Source organism: Propithecus coquereli, unplaced genomic scaffold (genome assembly GCF_000956105.1).
Source record: "Propithecus coquereli isolate 6110/MARCELLA unplaced genomic scaffold, Pcoq_1.0 Scaffold544, whole genome shotgun sequence".
Classification (NCBI taxonomy): domain Eukaryota; kingdom Metazoa; phylum Chordata; class Mammalia; order Primates; family Indriidae; genus Propithecus; species Propithecus coquereli.
In genome coordinates, this window is record NW_012151330.1 from 611,364 (window position 1) to 631,154 (window position 19,791).

At 66.8% G+C, this 19,791-nt stretch overlaps 2 protein-coding genes across 4 annotated transcripts; both read left to right on the plus strand.

Moving 5' to 3' along the window:
• The first annotated feature begins 3,284 nt into the window (after positions 1-3,284).
• On the plus strand, positions 3,285-15,428 carry MIB2 (mindbomb E3 ubiquitin protein ligase 2). 3 transcript variants are annotated; one of them, XR_001138033.1, is made up of 19 exons: positions 3,285-3,540; positions 8,862-9,131; positions 9,211-9,382; positions 10,379-10,485; positions 10,590-10,784; positions 10,899-11,041; positions 11,161-11,268; positions 12,164-12,268; positions 12,334-12,496; positions 12,571-12,704; positions 12,783-12,931; positions 13,019-13,175; positions 13,278-13,438; positions 13,524-13,650; positions 13,737-13,970; positions 14,280-14,458; positions 14,543-14,711; positions 14,779-14,844; positions 15,095-15,420. XR_001138033.1 is itself a non-coding variant. In XM_012657555.1 (19 exons), exons 2-19 carry the CDS (start codon positions 8,885-8,887, stop codon positions 15,331-15,333), a joined length of 2,865 nt encoding a protein of 954 aa, XP_012513009.1. In that variant the 5' UTR covers positions 3,285-3,540; positions 8,862-8,884; the 3' UTR covers positions 15,334-15,420. The 3 variants fall into 3 exon arrangements, 2 of the variants coding, with proteins under 2 accessions (XP_012513009.1, XP_012513010.1); XM_012657555.1 differs by having other exon boundaries at positions 14,533-14,711; XM_012657556.1 differs by lacking the exon at positions 12,164-12,268 and having other exon boundaries at positions 14,533-14,711; positions 15,095-15,428.
• Positions 15,429-16,953: 1,525 nt separating this feature from the next.
• Positions 16,954-19,290, plus strand: MMP23B (matrix metallopeptidase 23B). Its single transcript, XM_012657512.1, has 8 exons — positions 16,954-17,141; positions 17,529-17,659; positions 17,734-17,873; positions 17,938-18,105; positions 18,451-18,615; positions 18,704-18,814; positions 18,907-19,033; positions 19,110-19,290. The coding sequence occupies exons 1-8, from the start codon at positions 16,986-16,988 to the stop codon at positions 19,282-19,284; spliced, it is 1,173 nt and encodes a 390-aa protein (XP_012512966.1). The 5' UTR covers positions 16,954-16,985; the 3' UTR covers positions 19,285-19,290.
• The last annotated feature ends 501 nt before the right edge of the window (positions 19,291-19,791 follow it).

The following is a 19,791-nucleotide window of genomic DNA, read 5'->3' on the forward strand; positions in this document are numbered from 1 at the left end:
ACGTTCTCTGTGGATGTCCAATGTGAAAGTTGCCAGCACCAGAAAGGGTCCACTTATTTCAAACCCTAAGAAAATGGAGTGGAGGCCACGAAGGGGGAGCTCTCATGGGAATACTTGTAGGAGGCACTATTATAAGACATTCCTGCAATACCACATTGCCCTTAACAGGAAGTGTGGCAAGGAAATTCCTCAAGACTGCAGTATTCCAGATAACCAGCTTGCCCTGGGTGAGGGTGGGAGGTACACCTGCCCAGTAACAACTGTCTTCGCCAGTGAGCTAACGCCAACTCCTGCAACAAGCCCCTATAAACCAGTGTTTTTTGTTACAAAACAGCTTATGTGAATCTCTTTGTCTTAAAAACCTTCCCTTGGCCCCATCGCTTGGATATGCCTGTGATCTGTCACAGGTTGGAGTCTCCTGCTTTCCCAAGTGAGCTCATTTATTTGTCCTGGAGAGCACGTCTCTGAGTTTTGTTTTTTTTTTGCTTTTGAGACACGGTCTCTGCTGTCACCCTGGCTGCAGTGGCATGATCACAGCTCACTGCAGCCTCCAACTGCCGGGCTGGAGTGATCCTCCTGCCTCTGTTAGGGAAATTTCCATGCCAGTTTTGCTTAAAACCACAAAGTAGATGCTGACACCTGTCAGCCTTGCAAGCTAAAACTGCAGAACGGTTGAGCAAAACTACAAGCCTGTTATGATTATACTATTTGTTACAAGCCTATCATAATTATACCACTTGTAAGAATTATTGTTTATCGGATAACTTTTAAATCTTTTTGCTAATTGGTTAATCATTTATACTTGCGTGTGATTTGTTAAAAGTAACCCCCCAAAAGAGTATAAAACCTGACAAAAACCCGGAAGAGGTGCTCAGAATTTGGAGACTTGTCTCCTCTGGGCCCGCTGGCGTTAAGAGATTAAACATTGACTCTCCAACTGTCTCGGTTATTCCCCTGGGACTGGTCACTGTAACACTTGCCATAACATCTCAGCCTCCTGAGTAGCCGGGACCACAGGGGCGCACCATCACGCCCGGCTAATTTTTCTATATTTTGTAGAGATGGGGTCTCGCTATTTCCTAGGCTGGTCTCAAACGCCTGGACTCAAGCGATCCTCCCGCCTCGGCCTCCCAGAGTGCTAGGATTACAGGCGTGAGACCGCGCCCGGCCTCTGAGTTTCTTTCGAGGTTGACACACTGGGGAGGTAACAGGACCATCTGAGGGGTGGGGCGGGAAATCCACGGAAATATCTAAAAATAAGAAATAAAAATTAGCCGTCTATTGTTCAGAAACACGGAGGCGTCTATCGGAGGAAACTGCCAGAAGGAGCAATTGCCTCTGCGGCTGGAAGCGGGGCGCGGAGAGCGGGCCGCGGCTGCTGCTCGTCCCCGTGCCGCCAGCGCTGCGTGACTCAGAACCACGGCTCTGCCCCAGGAATCGAGTCGCGAGTCGACTGCGACGAGGCCCGGGCTCTGCGTCCCAGGAAGCCCCGAAAGCTCCCCGGAGCCTGACGTCGCTGGCGGATCCACCGTCTCCACGGCAACGGGATGCGCCCTCGGACACGCAAGCGCCCCGAAACCAGCTGAGCCACGTCGGGCAGCGTGCGGGCGCCCGCCCGTAACGCACTTCCGGCTACGGTCCCGCCCCGTCGCGGGGCGTGGCAGCGGCGCCCGAGCCGGCCGGGCCTGGGCTCCTTCCCGGCAGCTGGCGCGGTGCGAGCCGGCCTCCCGGCTGACGGTGCGTGCGGGCGCGGAGCCTGCTCCCGGGCCCTCCCTGCTTTCCCCGAAACGTGCTCCCCTTCTGAGCGCGGCGCGCCCCCAGTCCCTGCGCCACGCGCGGCCCCTCCCCGCGGGGCCTCCCGGAAGCTCGCTCTGCGCGTCCCCGCGGCTGCGGACCACAACTCCCGGCAGGCTCTGCGCGGCGCGGGCGCGCGCTCCGGGACAGCCGACGGACGGACCGGCCGCGGGCCTCGGCTCTCCTCGGGCCCCGCCCCCGGGCCGAGCGAGCGGGACGGAAACTTGCCGGCACGTGGAGGGTCGACGGGGCCCGCGGCCTCCCGCAGCCGGGCGCCCAGTGAGCGGGGCGGGCGCAGCGCAGGCTCGGGCGCCCCGACCCTCGCCCAGGGGCCGGCCGCTCGTGCCCGCGCGCACCCCGGAGCCTCGCCGGGGGCTGCGGCCCTGACGTGTGCGATCGCGGCCGCGGGGTGCGGGCGCGCGGGCCCGGGGCTAACCGTGCGTCCCGGCGTCTCCCCGCCGCCACGGCCGCAGCGCTCAGGGCTTGTGCCACGAAGCACAGCGCGGCCGCGGCGGGTCCCGGAGGGCCTCGGGCGGGCGGGCGGGTGACCGGACGGCCGGACAGGTGAGCTCTGACCGGTTTGCTGCCTGCTGCTTTGCATCTAGTGCCTCACCCTGTGGGTTCGTTCTGAGGCGGGGTCAGAGGGCTTGCGTTTGGTCGGAGCCTGCATGCGCGTGGGCAGGAGGAGTGATAGATAAATAAAACTGCCTCATCTCTCTGAGTTCAGAGCCAATCTAGGAAAAGCAAAGGTGCCAGACAGGCTCCTGATGTGCACGCGGACCTGGGGACAGGACGGCCCCAGCGCGGGGACCCTGGGAAGCCTGGCCCTTCCTGGGAGGTCCCTTCTCCCCCCGTTCCACCCAGGCCTGTTGCTCCCGATGCGACAAGTATATGAATGTCTTGTCGCTCTCCGGCTCAAGGTCAGCTCAGGGCAGTGAGTTGGCGGGTGACACCGCAGTCTGCTGGATGCCTGAGGGCCTCTGCCCGGATGGCCAAGATTTGAGGTGATGACAGTCTTGTTCCTCGTGGGGGCTTTCCCCCCAGCAGGCGTCTCTGTGTCTGGCAAGTTGGGTGTCCTGGCCTCTGTCTCAGGGCTGCATCTCACTGCCCAGTGGACCTGACCTCCCTGGGCACCCAGGAGGTCCACTTGCATCTTAGCCGGAGCTGCTGCATAGAAGGGGCCTGTGATTCACCCGTTTTTGCCAGTTGATTGTGCCACACACAGTGTCACTTCCGCAGTGTCACTAGGCACAGCCAGAAGTGCAAGGAGAAGGGAGCCTGTGTCCTGTGCCACCTCAGTCTTCTGTAACCTTATTCTTCTGAATAAAGGCCATTTACTAACTTCTTAGCTAAATATGATTTGCTTTCTGTGGCTTCTTAAAGCTTTTCCAATAAAGTACCCATAATAGGGGAATACCTTATTCCTACACTGTCTCGATTTATGGTTTGAAAATATTTCTGCCCCCTAAGAGCTCGCATTTTTTTGTGAAAAGAGAAGCTAGTCAGCAAGAGAACAGATCCAGCTGCTACTGGTGTGGTTAGGATGGTCAACGCTAATGTGTAAAATTGCCTTTTAAAACCATCTTTCCCCAGACTGGCTCACGGGCTGCCCGTTCTGTCTGCTGTGCTCTGTGTCGGCAATGGCTTCCAGTGTCCAGTAGCAAAGTCTGGCGACCGAGTGAATTTGTGACCCAGGAATAGCAACTAATCCCTAGATGCCAACTCCAGGCTGGCGTGTGCTCTGAGGTAAGTTCTGATTCCGCTGAAGCACATTTGTTGCCCGAGTCTTCATGCTCTGACTGCCTCAGCGTCGTTTTAAACGTGGCTAGCAATAGCCTCTGAGGGGGTTCCGTTGCCAGCCAGCGGCACGGCCTGTAAGCTCTGGGGCAGACGGCAGAGTCCAGCCTCTCTGGTAAGGAAGTAAAGGTAGGTAACTCTGGGTGGATTTCCCACTGAGACGGTGGCGTGCGTGAGCGAGCAGGCGTTCCGAGGCAGTGTGCAGCATCTGAGTGTGAAGCCTTGGCTGTGTATTTATCAGAGGGACAGCAGGGAACAGATTGGCACCCGTTTCTGTGGATTTGAAAGTAGGGCCACATGCACAGCTGGGGCTGTGGTGGCTGCAGCTCTCCCTGGAGCCTTCCATGGTGCTGGGTCCCGGCTCCTGCGTGGCTGTAGGCTGTCTCTGGCTTCAGTGTTTCTGGGACACTTGGGTCTGGGCTGGCCATGACATCTGCACTTTCCACTGCAGCCTCCGGCCTAGAGCTAGCCTGCTGCGGGCAGGTGGGGAGCCCATTCTGCAGGGCGCTCGGGGCTCACAGGTACCTTCCTCTGTGCCTGGAGCCTTGTAGGGTGAGGACAGGAAGGTAGGAGCTCGGAGGCTCCTGATCTGCAGGAAGGGATGGCGCAGGGCAGTCGTCAGGAGGCTTGGCAGGTCCTGGGAGGAGGCAGTGGTGAGAGCCCGTGGGGCAGCATCTGTCCCTGGGAGTCTGGTTGGTCCAGGACAGCCCCCCGCTCGGGTATTCCTCGCTTCACTGCCTCTGGGCCTGTACGCACCTGAGGTCTGCAGTGTGGCCAGCTCGGGCGCACAGTGCAGTCCAGGCATCCAGGCCACTCCTGGACTTGCTCAGAGGATGGGGCACAGCAGGCCCCCTGGCCTGCCATCCTCAGGCGTGCAGGCACTGCCCTCGGGGCCAGTTTTACATACACCCCACCCTGGGTGTGGAAGTGCCTGTCTCGTGGCCTGAGGAGGGCCTGATGGTCAGGGAAGCCCAGGGATGAACTCTCCTGCCTGCAAGCTTCCTTCTGGGATGGCCAGGCTGCCTGTGAGACCCCACAGCCCCTAAGCCTCTTGTGAACAGTGGGACGGGACAGGCCCAGTCTGATCCTCAGGCCCCCTGAGTAGTCACACTCTGTCCCTGTCTCCCTGTGAGGGAGACCTCCCAGATGGAGGGGACGAGTGCTGGGTCCGGCTGGGGGTGCCCGGCTGCCCAGGTCTCATGGCTGCCTCCCGGCTCCACTCCGCCCTCCACACCCCTGGAGGTCTAAGGTAGCGTGCCAGGAGCCTGAGGGCAGGTGCTGTGTCCTGGGGGGACAGTGACAAAGACCAGGCAGGAAGGGCAGAGGGAGCTGAGTGGAGGGAGGTGGCAGAGGGAGTGGTGGAGCAGACAGACCCCGCGACCTCCGGGGAGGGGTCCTGGAGGGGAGGCAACGGGGAGGCTCCTGGGCTGGGCACCGCCAGGCTGCACCTCTGCACCGTGGGGAGAACCGTGGAGTCGGCGGGTGCACCCAGCTCCCCGCCTGGGCTCCTCTGGGCGCTTTCCTCTTGTCGGGGCAGCCTGGGCAGCACGAGAGGTGAGTTGGGGGAGGAAGCCCTCCCTGCAGCCTGCCCGGCTGGGGCTCGAGAACTGTCTGGCTCTGCTAAAAATGCCAGGCGTGCTGCACACGCGTGTTGGTCAGCGGGGCAGGCTCCTCCGTCACAGGCTGACCACCTGCCACCCTGTGGAGTGGTTGCCAGCTAAGGCTTGGTTCCGATTTCCCAAAGACTCTGCTGGGCACCCTCCACCCTGGCGTCTGCAGTCTCTGCCCTCCTCCCGAGGGCAGGGCTGGGCACAGGCTCTCGTGCTTGGTGCCCCAACCATGTTTGTCGGAAAAGGTCCAGCAGTATGTGGCCAGTGGGCCATAGGCCACCAGGTTGGGCAGGTGTGGTGGCTGGCCTCGGCAGAGCCGGCTCCGGCTGGGAGGCTGGGCTCAGGGATGGGGGGATGCCACCCTGGCTGCAGAATGACCATGGCGCCAGCTCATGGTACCTGGGTATTTTCCTGCCCAAAGTCCTTCATCTCAGTGCTGGGCCACTTTCAGGGCTTGGCAGATGGGTTGTCCGCTAACAGGAGAGACCTCCAGTTGGGGCTGTCTGCTCATGCTCGTTTGGGTCTGTGGCTGCCTGTAACAAGCTCTGCTCTTGCTAAGCAGGAGTGTCTGGCGGGGAAGAGGCCCCAGCTCAGCATGTTCTCCCGGTTGTGACCAATTCTGGTGGGCCCTTGGCAGGAAGAAGGTGTGTGTGGATCTGGCAGAAGTTGGCAGCCTGGCAGGGGTGGGGTCTGCGCCCCTAAGGAGCAGTGCCACCACTCTGCAAGGAGGCCACTGTGTTAGCCTCCCCCACCTCTGCCATCTCTGCAGGGAGAGTCCCTGTGCAGAGGAGGCTGGGAGTGGGGAGGCTCAGCCCCGGCTGTGCCTGCACCTTCGGAGGAGCTCCCCGGGCAGAAGCTGCAGCCACTGCAGGGGTGCAGGGAGTGGGCGGTCTGCACAGCCTGCCCCCCAGTGGTGGCTCAGCAGGACATCAAGCTGCTCACCCAGCCCAGGGAAGGAGGGGTGACTCCTTCCCAGACAGTCCCAGTGGGCACAGCAGGGTCTCGGGGGAGAGTCAAGGGCCATGACCAGGGAGGGGCCGTGGGGCTGGGCGGCCAGAGGAACAGTGTCCACGCAGACGCGCCAGATGCAGCTGCGTGTGCTCAGGATGCAGTGCCGGTGCCTGGCCTTGGGGAGCACGCCGTGGATGTTTGGACGGGTGGGAGTGGCCTGGGCCAGGCCCTTGGGACAGGGGTCTGCCGGCTGTCACGGGAGCTGAGTACAAGTTCTGTCCGCTTCTTGTTTCATTCGCTCTCAGCCAAAGTCGAAGCTGGCGGAGGCTGGACTTGGGATGAGGCAGTGAACAGAGCTGGGGGTGCCCTTGGAGGCCCTGACCTCCTGGGCTCACTGCTCTGTCAAGGACAATTGTGTGCGGGGCGTGGGGAGGGTGCGTGGGTCACTCCTGGCTCTGTGTGGCCCAGAGGGCAGGGAGGGGCTGCTCTGGCAGCCACCTGTGGCAGCTGGTGATGTGGAGGGAGGACTCCCAGACGGCCAGGCCTGGGGGCTGCGGAAGGACTGCGGGGAATGCAGGGCGGGCTGTCATCCCTGGCCACCTGGTGCCACTCGCGGGGCCCCTCCCCTTGTCTGGGGCTCGCCGGCACCAAAGAGTCTTGGGCAATACTGGGCAGTTTACCGCTGTCCTTGCTGGGCCTCCTGCGCTCTGTGGAGGAGGACAAAGCCCTGTGCTGGAGCCCGCCCTGGCCTCAGGCGTTGGTGCCCCGTCTTCGCTGGGTCTCCACTGGCCACAGGTGGGGGCAGTGTGGCCTGGCCGTGTGGTACAGGCTCCTGAACAGCCACCGGGCAGGGAAGTCTTGTGCTCTTAGAACGTCCTGTTTCTGTGCAAGCCCTGGTGCTCCCAGGGCTGTGGTCAGCCCTGGTGGCCAGGCCCGCGAGAGGTTGGTGCCCCTGAGCATCTGAGGGAGTCGAAGGTTCAGACACTCGGTGCGGATCAGGAGCGCGGCCCTGCAGGCAGAGCCCCCGTGCTGGGTACCAGCTTCAGAGTGGGGCCTTGGTCCAGGGACGACCTGTAGAGCTTGGCCGGCTGTGGACACCCAGCCCCGGAGCCACAGCAGGAGTGGGGGCCGCAGCCAGGTGGCCGCCTGTCCTCAGTGTCCACCTGCAGCCTTACCTGGGCCGGGGTGTCTCTTGAACTGGCCCTGGATGCAGAGTGTTGGGCTGGGATGGGCGGGGCCCGGGTGGGGCGTGTGGTGCCCTGGGCTGGCCTCAGTGTCCTGTGGCTAAACAGGGCCATGGGACCCCTCGCTGGAGCCGGCAAGACCTTGGCTGGCTGGCAGTCCCCTCCCATCCTCAGCTGTGCCCCGGACAGCCTGAGGGTGTCCTCTGGCCTCCTTCGAAGGCTGAGTGTGAGTTCTGGACCTAGACCGAGGGTTCCCCTGCCCTGCTCCGGGCAGTGTCCCTGCGCTGCCTCCCTCCCCGGCCACGGGGTCCGGACGGTTACATGAGAGCTGGAGTGGAGGTGGCTCCCTCAGCATCTGGGGGTCCCTGGGCCCTCTCCCACTCCCAGTGTCTTCCAAGTCCACTCGCGTCGTTAACAAGACCGGTGACGGCGTGATGCAGAGAGCGCGGCCACGGCAGACCCACGTGTGCCGTGGATGCCCAGGTGGGCTCAGCACATTCTGGGGCCCTTGGCCCCGTCTGTCTCGGACGCCCTGGATTTGCTTGTCCCTTTTGCCGTCTTCCTATAAATGGGACCCCGGCACGTGCTCTGTAGCTCGTGACTCCTTCCCTCCATGTCCGTGGTGAGCGCCGCCCTGCGGTCGCGGGAGCCGGGTGGGTCCGCGCTCCACTGGGGACCGAGCCCTTCAGGACGCAGTTCACCCTGGACGTGAGGCCGTGCTTCGGTGACCCGTGTGCCACCTCTGTTGGTCATACCTGGAGTGGCCGGGCCACACTGCTCCAGAGAAGGCCCCCGCGGTGCCGTGTGACCAGCGTCCTGCCCAGGGCGGCGTCCTGGTGACCAGACACCTCGCGTGTTAGTCGTCTGCTGCCCGTTCTGGTGTTTGCGCTTTTCTGCTGGGCGGTGGATTCTCCATACGGATCCGTCGGGTTCTTCACACGTTCTGGGTACGAGTCCTCTGGGGGGACTGCGTGTCGCAAACATCTCTCACCTGCCACCACCTGCTCAGTTGCTTAATGATGCCTTGGTGAGCAGCGGCTCTTAGTTTAGTGAAGTGCAACGTATCGGTTGTCTCCACAAAGAGCAGTAGTAGTCAGTTTTATTCTGAAAGCTTTATTATCTTACCTTTCACGTTGAGATCTACGATTGAAATCCATTAATTTTTAAACAAATACGTATCGATGGCTCACGGCACTGCCCACCTAGGATGGAATCCGTTAGCATGGGCAGATGCTCGGGGACCTCCTCTGCCGGGTCTGATTCCTGACCCCTTGGGCCAGACTGCGGTGGTGCAGCCTCGGCCCCACCTTCCCTCCAGGCCGGGTGCCACTGCCACCTTCCCTGCTGGCCGTGGGTCTCCCCAGCCCCAAGGCATTGGCACATGCCGTCCAGCCCCTCTGCCTCGCTCCTTCCTGGGCCTGTGTGTATCTCCCAGGTGGCCTTCTCTGGGCAGGTGAGCACTGTCCTGAGGGCAGTTTGGCCCTGTGGCCTCCAGATGCAGCCTGAGGGCGCCCTCTCCCTGCAGGTCTCTGAGGAGCCCTGCCAGCCATGGACCCAGACCCCCAGGCCGGCGTGCAGGTGGGCATGCGTGTGGTGCGCGGCGTGGACTGGAAGTGGGGCCAGCAGGACGGCGGCGAGGGCGGCGTGGGCACAGTGGTGGAGCTCGGCCGCCACGGCAGCCCATCGACCCCCGACCGCACGGTTGTCGTGCAGTGGGACCAGGGCACCCGCACCAACTATCGCGCCGGCTACCAAGGCGCACACGACCTGCTGCTCTACGACAACGCCCAGATCGGTGCGCAGCCTTGGGGGCTGGCGAGGGGGTGGGGCCCCGGGGGTGGGGCGGCCCCTTCCCTGACTCGGGCCGCCCCCAGGCGTCCGCCACCCCAACATCATCTGTGACTGCTGCAAGAAGCACGGGCTGCGGGGCATGCGCTGGAAGTGCCGCGTCTGCTTCGACTACGACCTCTGCACGCAGTGCTACATGCACAACAAGCACGACCTCGCCCACGCCTTCGAGCGCTACGAGACAGCCCACTCGCGCCCGTGAGTTCCCCGCTGCCCGCAACAGCGTGCCAGGGCTTGGTCACACCGGGTCCTCCCTGGCTGATCTTCAGGCCTGGTGACAGGTGCCTGGACCCACCCAGGCCTTGGCCTCCCGGGACTGGAGCCGTTTTCTCCCTTTCCCGAGCCATCCAGATGGCCAAGGCCTTGGTCACTTTGGGGCACGGACACCAGCCCCCACCCTGAGGAAGGCAGCATTGTCTACCAGGGAGGTCTGCAGAGCTTGGTGGCAGGATCTCTTCTGTCCTAGCACCACACCGAGAGCCAGGCGTGGCTCCTGGTACAGCGTTAGGCTGGGGCACCGAGGAGGCCTGTGTGTGGCTGCAGCCAGCGTTCCCCATGGAGGCACCAGGCCTGGCAGCGAGGCCTCTGGCAGGACAGCCCAAGCTTGGCACAGCCGGGCAGGTGCCCCTGGCCTGGCTGGGAGGCTGCTTCGCTGTGGGCAGAGGGAATTGGGCTGGGGAGTCTGCTGGGCTGGGCCAGGCACCTGGAGGTGCCATCCCTTGTCCCCTGTGCTGTCACCGTTGTCTCCCTGTCCCTCCCTGCACTGGGAGGGAAGTGTGTGTTCCAGATCCCAGCTGTCTGCAGGAAGTGTGGGAGTGGGCCAGCTGTCTGGGGGCTGCTGGCCACACCTGCCTTCCTCGCTCCTCCCTTCCCTGCTCCTGAGCCCTTCTCCAGGCCAGGCTGTGCCCTGGCTCTCTGAGAGGCAGCAGGCATGAAGTGACTGCCCCCAGAGGCCTTGCTGTGAGGGTGGGAGCCTGGTGTCAGGGAAGTCCCCCGAGGGACATGCCCAGCAGGCTCACTCCAGGCCCCAGTCCAGGGGTACCAATGGCTCACCTGGAGCCTCCCCTGAGTGTGGAGGGTGCTGCTCTGCTGGGACCCCCGTCCTGAAGCTGCTGCATCCCTAGCTCCCACTCACACCTGCTGGGGCTGCAGGATGGGCCTCTCCTCAGGGGCTCAGGACCCGCTCTCTTGCAGTGTGACACTGAGTCCCCGCCAGGGCCTCCCAAGGATCCCGCTGAGGGGCATCTTCCAGGGGGCAAAGGTGGTGCGAGGGCCCGACTGGGAGTGGGGCTCCCAGGATGGTGAGTGGGGGCAGAGGGGACGGGGAGGTGGGGCTGGGCTGTGGCTGGCTACGGCTCAGCCTCGAGGCACAGCCTTAGCCTGCTGGCGGGGACTCTCTCCCCAGGAGGGGAAGGGAAGCCAGGCCGAGTGGTGGACATCCGTGGCTGGGATGTGGAGACAGGCCGGAGTGTGGCCAGTGTCACGTGGGCTGATGGTACCACCAACGTGTACCGTGTGGGCCACAAGGGCAAGGTGGACCTCAAGTGTGTGGGTGAGGCGGCAGGCGGCTTCTACTACAAGGAGCACCTCCCGAGGCTCGGTACGGGGCCATCCTGCTGACACCAGCTGCCCTCCCTCCCTGGCTGGGCAGGGGCTGCCTGTGCAGTCCTGGAGGGGAGGGGCTGCTGCCTGAGGCCGGCCTGCCTTCCCCCAGGTAAGCCGGCAGAGCTGCAGCGCAGGGTGAGTGCTGACGGCCAGCCCTTCCAGCATGGGGACAAGGTCAAGTGTCTGCTGGACACAGACGTCCTGAGGGAGATGCAGGAGGGCCACGGTGGCTGGAACCCCAGGATGGCGGAGGTGAGCCGCCCCGCCTGCCGAGCCCCCGTGCCCTCCCCTCCTGAGTCCTCCAGACCCCAGCCCTCCTCCTTCCCTGGAGTCCAGCCTAACCCAGCCATAGCCTCCGTGACCCGCCACAGTTTATCGGACAGACGGGCACCGTGCACCGCATCACGGACCGCGGGGACGTGCGTGTGCAGTTCAACCATGAGACCCGCTGGACCTTCCACCCTGGGGCTCTCACCAAGGTGCATGGGGGGCCGGGCTGAGCCCCTTCCATTCACTTCTGCAACCTTCCACATACCTACCCAGCACTGGGGAGTGGTCAGGCAGGACTGGGGTGCCAGCCCCCACCCATGAGCCCCCAGCCCTGAAGGAAGGGGAGGCCTGGTGGGTGGAGGTGGGGTCCAGGAGAAGAGGGATCGGGTATGATGAGACCCAGAGAAGGGCACCAGGGCTGGTGGGGCTGTAGTGGGCAGGCCCAAGCCTCCTGTCCTGAGGACTGAGGGGCCAGGACAGCACTGTGGGCAGAGAAGGCAGCGTGGGGGGCAGGTGTGAGCAGCTGTGAGGACAGGGCTCAGGGAGGCAGGGACTGAGTTGTCTGGGAGACACGGTGGTGGGGATGGGGGAGGCGGGGTAGGACTAGTGGGGTGGAGGAGTCAGCTCTGCTCTGCACCTCTGGTCTGGGACACCCCGGCCTTCAAGGAGGGGGTGTGGGGAGTCACAGGATGGGCTTGGGGAGCGAGTTCTCCACAGATGAGGGTGCAGGTGTCGGGGCACAGAGTAGGGGGGAGGAGCCCCACCCCCACACACCCGGCCTTGCTGCCTCCTGCCCCTCCGGGTTCAGGCTCCCCAGGGGTGGGCACCCTGGCCTTTGCACCTCCCCAAAGCTGGCTTGTGTCTGGTCTGGACACGGCCTCCCGGCTGTCTCCATGGCTGTCACCCCATGGCTCTGGGCTGGGCCACCCAGAGCTGCCTTGTCGCCTGCTGCCCTTGTCCAGCCAGACCTGGTTGTGCTGGGGGTGGGGGGCAGGCTGGGACTGCCCGGCCTGTGGAGCTTGGTGGGTCACTCCCGAGTGCCCGTGACCCTGGACAGCCACGTGGGGCCGGGGGGACCCCCTCACGTGCCTTTCTGTTGTTCAGCACAACTCCTTCTGGGTGGGCGACGTGGTCCGGGTCATCGACGACCTGGATGCCGCGAAGCGACTGCAGGCCGGGCACGGCGAGTGGACGGACGACATGGCCCCCGTGAGTGCCCCACCCCTGCCCCGCCCCCACCCGTGGCCTGCTGTGACCCCACCTCTCCCCCTCAGGCCCTGGGCCGCGTTGGGAAAGTGGTCAAAGTGTTTGGAGACGGGAACCTGCGAGTGGCAGTTGGTGGTCAGCAGTGGACCTTCAGCCCCTCCTGCCTGGTAGCCTACCGGCCCGAGGAGGACGCCAACCTGGACGTGGCCGAGCGCGCCAGGGAGAACAAAAGTGGGGCACTAGCCCAGGTGGCCAATGGGAGGTGGGCTTCCCCTGGCCAACACTGACCTCAGCCCTGCCCCCAGGCTCTCTGAGCGTGGCCCTGGACAAGCTGCGGGCCCAGAAGGGTGACCCCGAACACGCAGGGCGGCTAGTGGTGGAGGTGGTGCTGGGCAACGTGGCCCGGGCTCTGGACCTGCTGCAGAGGCACCCGGAACAGGTGTGCTCCCTTCCTGGCCTTCCTCCCCACAAGGGTTGGGGAGAGAGCCGGGGACTCACCTGCTGGCTGTCCTGGCAGGTGGACACCAAGAACCAGGGCAGGACAGCCCTGCAGGTGGCTGCCTACCTGGGCCAGGTGGAGCTGGTGCGGCTGCTGCTGCAGGCAAGGGCCGGAGCGGACCTGCCGGACGAGGAGGGCAACACGGCCCTGCACTATGCGGCCCTGGGGTGAGGCCTGGGAGGACCCGGAGCGGCCGAGCGCCGGGGTCCAGCCACTGGGCATCGTGCCTCCTCCCTCCCGCTCTCTTCCGGCAGGAACCAGCCTGAGGCTGCCCGGGTGCTCTTGAGCGCAGGGTGCGGGGCGGACGCCCTCAACAGCTCCCGCAGCACAGCGCTGCATGTGGCCGTGCAGAGGGGCTTCCTGGAGGTGGTGAGGGTCCTGTGTGAGCGCGGCTGTGACGTCAACCTGCCTGTGAGTGCTGGTCCCCTGTGCCCCAACCCTGACCTGGGGTTAAGGAGGCAGCTTGACCCCAGAGGAAGTCACCGCCAAGTGACCACTGGCTCCCCGCGACAGGACGCCCATGCCGACACGCCCCTGCACTCAGCCATCTCAGCGGGTGCCGGCGCCAGCAGCATCGTTGAGGTCCTCACTGAGGTGCCTGGCATCAGCGTCACTGCCACCAACAGCCAGGGCTTCACGCTGCTGCACCACGCGTCCCTCAAGGGCCATGCGCTGTGAGTGTGGGCACCCAGTTCCTGCCACTGGCCAGGACACCCTGGGGACGGCCCCAGGCCCTAGACCATCTCCCTGCTCCTACAGAGCTGTCCGGAAGATTCTGGCACGAGCACGGCAGCTTGTGGACGCCAAGAAGGAGGATGGCTTCACGGCGCTGCACCTGGCCGCCCTCAACAACCACCGTGAGGTGGCCCAGATCCTCATCAGGGAGGTGCGGGCAGGGTGTGGGGCCTGCCCAGGGACCGGGGAGCTGGGGGCCTGCTGGGGTCCCCAAGCAGAACGTGTGCCCCTCCCCAGGGCCGCTGTGACGTGAACGTGCGCAACAGGAAGCTCCAGTCCCCGCTGCATCTGGCCGTGCAGCAGGCCCACGTGGGACTGGTGCCACTGCTGGTGGATGCCGGTTGCAGTGTCAACGCGGAGGATGAGGAGGGGGACACAGCCCTGCATGTGGCTCTGCAGCGTCATCAGATGCTGCCCCTGGTGGCTGATGGGGCCGGGGGGGACCCAGGGCCCTTGCAGCTGCTGTCCAGGGTGAGGAAGCGGAGCTGGGTGTGGCGAGGGTACCGTGGCGCCTGGCCTCAGGACCTGGCACCAGCAGTGCCGGCCCAGGGAGCCATGCTTTCTGCCGGGGGGTGGCCTGGGAGGCTGGTTTTGAGGAGCCGCCCCCTCGTGACCCCCAGCACCTGCGATTCTGCAGCCGTGGCCTGCCTGGGAAAGGGGGTGAGGAGTGGTGGTTCAGAGCTGGGTGCCTCCCCAACTCTGCTGCCCGGAGTCGGGGCCTCTGGAATGGGCGCCGGCTGCTCCCGCGCCCGCCCTCACCGCCTGCATCCTGCCGCCCAGCTACAGGCCTCGGGCCTCCCGGGCGGCGCGGAGCTGACGGCGGGCGCGGCAGTCGCCTGCTTCCTGGCGCTGGAGGGCGCCGACGTGAGCTACGCCAACCACCGCGGCCGGAGCCCGCTGGACCTGGTGGCCGAGGGCCGCCTGCTCAAGGCCCTGCAGGGCTGTGCCCAGCGCTTCCGGTGAGCTCGCGCGCGGGGCGGGGCGCGGGCTCTGCGGCCGCCGGGCCCTTTCAAGCCGCCGCCTCCAACTGCAGGGAGCGGCAGGCGGGCGGCGGCGCGGCCCCGGGCCCCACGCACGTGCCCGGCACCCCGAACACCGTGACGAACCTGCACGTGGCCGCCGCGGGGCTCGAGGCCGCCGAGTGCCTGGTGTGCTCCGAGCTGGCGCTGCTGGTGCTCTTCGCGCCGTGCCAGCACCGCACGGTGTGCGAGGGTGAGTGCGGGCCCGGGCGGCGCCGGGGGGCACGGCGGCCCTGCCCAACCGCGCTCTCCCCCCGCAGAGTGCGCGCGCAGGATGAAGAAGTGCATCAGGTGCCAGGTGGCCATCAGCAAGAAGCTGCGCCCAGGTGGGTGGGCCGAGTGCCCCGCCCCGCTTCCTGTCTTGGCGGGCTGCTACACCCGCCCCCGGCCCGGTCCTTGTCCCTGGCCCCTGCCCCGTTTGCGCCCAGCCCCGCCCTCGCCCTCTGCTCACGCCCTGCCCCCGGCTCACGCCCGGTCCCGGCTGACACCTGGGCCCGGATCACACTTTGGCCCCATCACACCCGTCCCGGCTCACACCTGGTCCGGGTCGCACCCAGTCCCTCCCTCTCCCCGCAGACGGCTCGGAGGTGGCAAGCGCCGCCCCCGCGCCCGGCCCCCCGCGGCAGCTGGTGGAGGAGCTGCAGAGCCGGTACCGGCAGATGGAGGAGCGCATCACCTGCCCCATCTGCATCGACAGCCACATCCGCCTCGTGTTCCAGTGCGGCCACGGCGCGTGCGCGCCCTGCGGCGCCGCGCTCAGCGCCTGCCCCATCTGCCGCCAGCCCATCCGCGACCGCATCCAGATCTTCGTGTGAGCCCGCGACATCCCCGCCCCCGGCGCGTCCCGGAGCCACGTCCGGGAACTGCCTTCGCAAGCCCCCACCCTGTATTTTATAAAAAGATTCATGGACATTGCCGCCTGCTGCCTGCCTGGGGCTGGGAACTTGGGGTCCTCGGCCCTGCCCCCGCCCCGGCCGTCCTGCCGTGCTGGGCTCACGGGTCCAGGCTCCTGCCGAGACTCGGGCCTCAGGGCCAGAAATATCTCCAGGCGCGGGCCCCGGCCACTCCCCGCGACCCTGGCTCCGGTCCTGCAAGGCCGGGGACCCGCACTGCGCTGTGCCCCCCGACAGCAGGCCGCCCCGCGGGGCCTTCCTGTGTCCCCTCCCTCCTCCCTCCGTCCTGGGGGCGGGCTGCAGGGGCCTGGCCCGGCAGGGAGTGGGGGGAGGACCCTGGCAGGGTCGGGCCGAGGGGACGTGGAGCTGAGGAAGGGCAGGCGCGCGCACGAGTGGAAGGGGGGCCGAGTTGTGGGAGTAAATGTGGAGCCGGGAATAGGGGGCGCTGCCGTCGGCTGAGCGGCTGGAGCCGGGCGCTTTCCAAGAACCACACGCCCTGTCTCCACCACGCCCCTCCCGCCCGCGGCCGCCCGCCAGCTGCTTGGCTCTGACCCCGCCGGCGGCCGCCGCTGTCACTCTGGCCCAAGGCCGGCATGGAGAGCGCGAGGGACCGGACTTGGGCCTGGTCTGGCTCAGAACCCCTCGGCCCCCGCCTCGCAGTCCGCGACCCCGCGGGCCGCCGGCCCCCGGTTCCGCAGCCAGAGGCGCCCTCGCCAGCGCCGCGCCTGGCTCGGCGGCCTCCCCGTCGGGCCTTCCCCGTCTGCGCCCCCGGCCCCGCCCCAGGCAGGACAGTCCCAGCCTCGGTCCGCGCCGGTCCGCGCTCCAGGACCCCTCCCCTGTCTGTCGCCGACTCCGGGATTCCGGGTCCCTACACACCCCCGACACCCCCTCCCGCGCTGCCCCCTGCGGGTCCCATCCGAGCCCAGGCTCGCCCCTTCCCCGCCCTGAGCGGGACCCCGGCAGGTGCCCTCCCTCCTGCACCCAACGCAGCGCCTCTGCGACCCTTGCCCGCCGCACGTGCCCCTCCCCTGCCCCCCTCGGCCGCGCATACTCACTGCCACGTCCCCTTCCCGCCGCGTCCCTCCCCTCTCGCGGGGACACTCGGGCCCGTGCAGGGGGGAGACGGAGGCTCTGCTATTTGGGGTCAAGGCTCTGGGGGGGACTCCGCTTGGGAAAAACGCCACCGCGGCATTGAGCCCCCAGCCGGCCTGGGAACCCACCTGACTGCCCTTCCGCGGCCTGCGCCCCTGGCGCCCGCCCCTCCCTGGCCGCCCGGGGCCCTCTCCGTCCGCCGCTCAAGCGACCCCGCCCAGCGGGCCCTGCCCGGCCCCGGCCGCCGACCCCGGCCCTGCGCCCCGCGCCCCGGCTGGAGGGGGCGGGCTGCTCCCCACGCGGTCGGCGGGCCAGCTGGTTCCCTTCAGGGGCGGCCCCCTCCCCCTCCCGCTGTAACCCGAGCCGCCCGCCGCCGCCTCCCCTCCCGCTCCTCGGCGGCGGCGACCGCGGCGGCGGCTCCTCGACCCGGGTCCCCCGGCCGCGCTGCCCCATGCGGCGCTGAGCCCGGCAGCCAGTCCACTATGGGCCGCGGGGCCTGTGTCCCTTTGGAGACCCCGGGGGGCGGCGTCCAGGGCCGCCGGCTGGGAGCCGTGCTGGGCGCCCTGTGCCTCCTGCCCGCCCTGGTGCTGCTGGCCCGGCTGGGCGCCCCGGCGGTGCGGGCCTGGAGCGCAGCGCAGGTGAGCGGCGGGCGGGAGGCCAGGTGCGCTCTGGGGTCCGTCTGTGGGCCCCCACAGAGGTGTCCGTGGCCCGCGGGGCGGCTGTCTGTGCGTCTGCACGTGAGTCCCCGGGGCGGAGGGTCGGAGCGTCGGTCCGGCGGTTGGGAGAGGTGGGAGGCGGCGCATCTCACGTCCAGCTCCTTGGCCGGGGCCTTGTGTTTAGTAACTCTTCTCTCAGGTAAAAAGGAACACAGGACAGAAAACCAGAGAACACAGAGGCAAAAAGAGGGAACACCGACCCCCTCCCATCCCTGGGCACCCCCTTTCCTTCCAGTGCGAGTTCGCACCGTTTTCTGGGCCTGGGGGCTGCCCCTGCTGCCTCCCCACACACGCCTTCTTCCCTTGAAGGGAGATGTCCCTGCCGCGGGCCCCGCAGGAGTAGCGGCCGCCCAGGTCCCAGGCCCACTGGGCCCCCGCAGACGCCGCTACACGCTGACCCCGGCCAGGCTGCGCTGGGACCACTTCAACCTCACCTACAGGTGCGGCCTGGCCCTGGGGGAGAAGGGCGTGGCCACAGCCTGGCCACTGCGCCTGACCGCGCCCCTTGCCCCAGGGTCCTCTCCTTCCCGCGGAACCTGCTGAGCCCCCGCGAGACCCGGCGGGCCCTGGCAGCCGCCTTCCGCATGTGGAGCGACGTGTCCCCCTTCAGCTTCCGCGAAGTGGCCCCTGAGCAGCCCAGCGACCTGCGGATAGGTGGGCACTTGCCCCCGCCCCCGCCCGGCCGTGCGCGCCCTCGCTCAGCCCCGTGCCCCCGCAGGCTTCTACCCGGCCAACCACACGGACTGCCTGGCCTCGGCGCTGCACCACTGCTTCGACGGCCCCACGGGGGAGCTGGCCCACGCCTTCTTCCCCCCGCACGGCGGCATCCACTTCGACGATAGCGAGTACTGGGTTCTGGGCCCCACGCGCTACAGCTGGAAGAAAGGTGACCTGTCAGCCTGGCTGTCTGGGGCTCCAGGTCTTGGCGCCACTGTGGGCTGCAGCGGGAGGGACTTCCAAGGGGTGGTGGCCGCTGTGGGGTCGAGCAGGCCTGGGTCACGGCAGCCCAGAACTGTCCTCCCTGCCCCCCACGCCGCGGAGAGGGAGCCGCATTCCTGGGGGCCGAGCTCACCGCCGGGCCCTGTGCGTTCTTATCTTCCCGTGGCTGCGGCGAGGGCGGCTCGGCTGCTGAGCTCCAGCAGACGTGCCGGCCTGGGGAGCAGGCCTGCGGGCCGAGGGGCTGGGCCAGGGGCTCGAGGCGCTGACCCGCGCTGACCCGCGGGGCCCGCAGGCGTGTGGCTCACGGACCTGGTGCACGTGGCGGCCCACGAGATCGGCCACGCGCTGGGCCTGATGCACTCGCAGCACGGCCGGGCGCTCATGCACCTCAACGCCACGCTGCGCGGCTGGAAGGCGCTGTCGCAGGACGAGCTGTGGGGGCTGCACCGGCTCTACGGTGAGGCCCTCGGGCAGGCAGGGGGCAGGGGGCAGGGGCGGGGGCGGGGGCGCCCGCACGGCCCTGAGCCAGGCCGCCCTCCCTGCAGGCTGCCTGGACCGGCTGCTCGTGTGCGAGTCCTGGGCACGGAGGGGCCTCTGCGACGCCCGCCGGCGGCTCATGAAGAGGCTCTGCCCCAGCAGCTGCGACTTCTGCTACGGTGCCGCCCGGGGCGGGGCCGGGGCAGGGGCTACTTGGGCCCGGGTCTGGGTTGGGGGGAACGCTGACGTGGCACTCCCCCCCCCCAAGCAGAATTCCCCTTCCCCACGGTGGCCGCCACCCCACCACCCCCCAGGACCAAAACCAAGCTGGTGCCCGAGGGCAGGAACGTCACCTTCCGCTGTGGCCGGAAGATCCTCCACAAGAAAGGCAAAGTGTAGTGAGTGGCCGGGGCCTGGGGGTCCTGGGCTGGGGGCTGCGGGCTGGGCAGTGCTGCAGGATCCCCTCCCCCACAGCTGGTACAAGGACCAGGAGCCCCTGGAGTTCTCCTACCCAGGCTACCTGGCACTGGGCGAGGCACACCTGAGCATCATCGCCAACGCCGTCAACGAGGGCACCTACACGTGTGTGGTGCGCCGGCACCAGCGCGTGCTCACAACCTACTCCTGGCGCGTCCGTGTGAGGAGCTGAGCTCGGAGCCCCGCTGGGCGGCAGGCCCCGCTGATAAAGCACTTTCTCTCTTAAGTCTCTGCGCCCTTTCTTGGGAGGGTGGCGGGCAGCCAGGCTGGACCCATAGCAGGTGGGGAGGTGGCCCCACCCCCTGGATGTGGGGACCCTCGGGGCCAGGCATCCCTCTTGCCCAGTCCCTTGGGCTGAGGATGCAGCCCACAGGTGAGAGGGGCTCTGCCCAGGTGGTGTCTGAGCAGCGGTGGCACCGACAGGCCCACGTGCCAGTGGGGCATTGCTGGGCCAGCCCAGGGTCTGCTCAGAGATGGGTGAGGCAAGGAGGGCTTCCTGAAGGAGGCAACCCGGCTGGCCTGGACGAGTGGGGTAGCTGTGCCTCCAGGCCTTCTGTGAGGGAGTGAGCCGGGCATGGGCCAGCGGGGAGGCCCCGGGCGGGTGCTGAGAAGACCCTCTGCTGTCCGAGGCTAACGTCCCACTCGGCCAGGCGAGGGCTGGGGTCAGAGCCCCAGGGCT

What these genes read in the sequence shown, in the direction of transcription:
- MIB2 (XM_012657555.1), top strand. Translation starts at nt 8,885, where the DNA reads ATGGACCCAGACCCCCAGGCCGGCGTGCAGGTGGGCATGCGTGTGGTG. An exon ending in GGAACCCCAGGATGGCGGAG is followed by an intron (nt 11,042 to 11,160) that starts GTGAGCCGCCCC and finishes GACCCGCCACAG; the next exon opens with TTTATCGGACAGACGGGCAC. An exon ending in GGACGGACGACATGGCCCCC is followed by an intron (nt 12,269 to 12,333) that starts GTGAGTGCCCCA and finishes TCTCCCCCTCAG; the next exon opens with GCCCTGGGCCGCGTTGGGAA.
- MMP23B (XM_012657512.1), top strand. Translation starts at nt 16,986, where the DNA reads ATGGGCCGCGGGGCCTGTGTCCCTTTGGAGACCCCGGGGGGCGGCGTC. An exon ending in GGGGCTGCACCGGCTCTACG is followed by an intron (nt 18,616 to 18,703) that starts GTGAGGCCCTCG and finishes CCCTCCCTGCAG; the next exon opens with GCTGCCTGGACCGGCTGCTC. An exon ending in CAGCTGCGACTTCTGCTACG is followed by an intron (nt 18,815 to 18,906) that starts GTGCCGCCCGGG and finishes CCCCCCAAGCAG; the next exon opens with AATTCCCCTTCCCCACGGTG.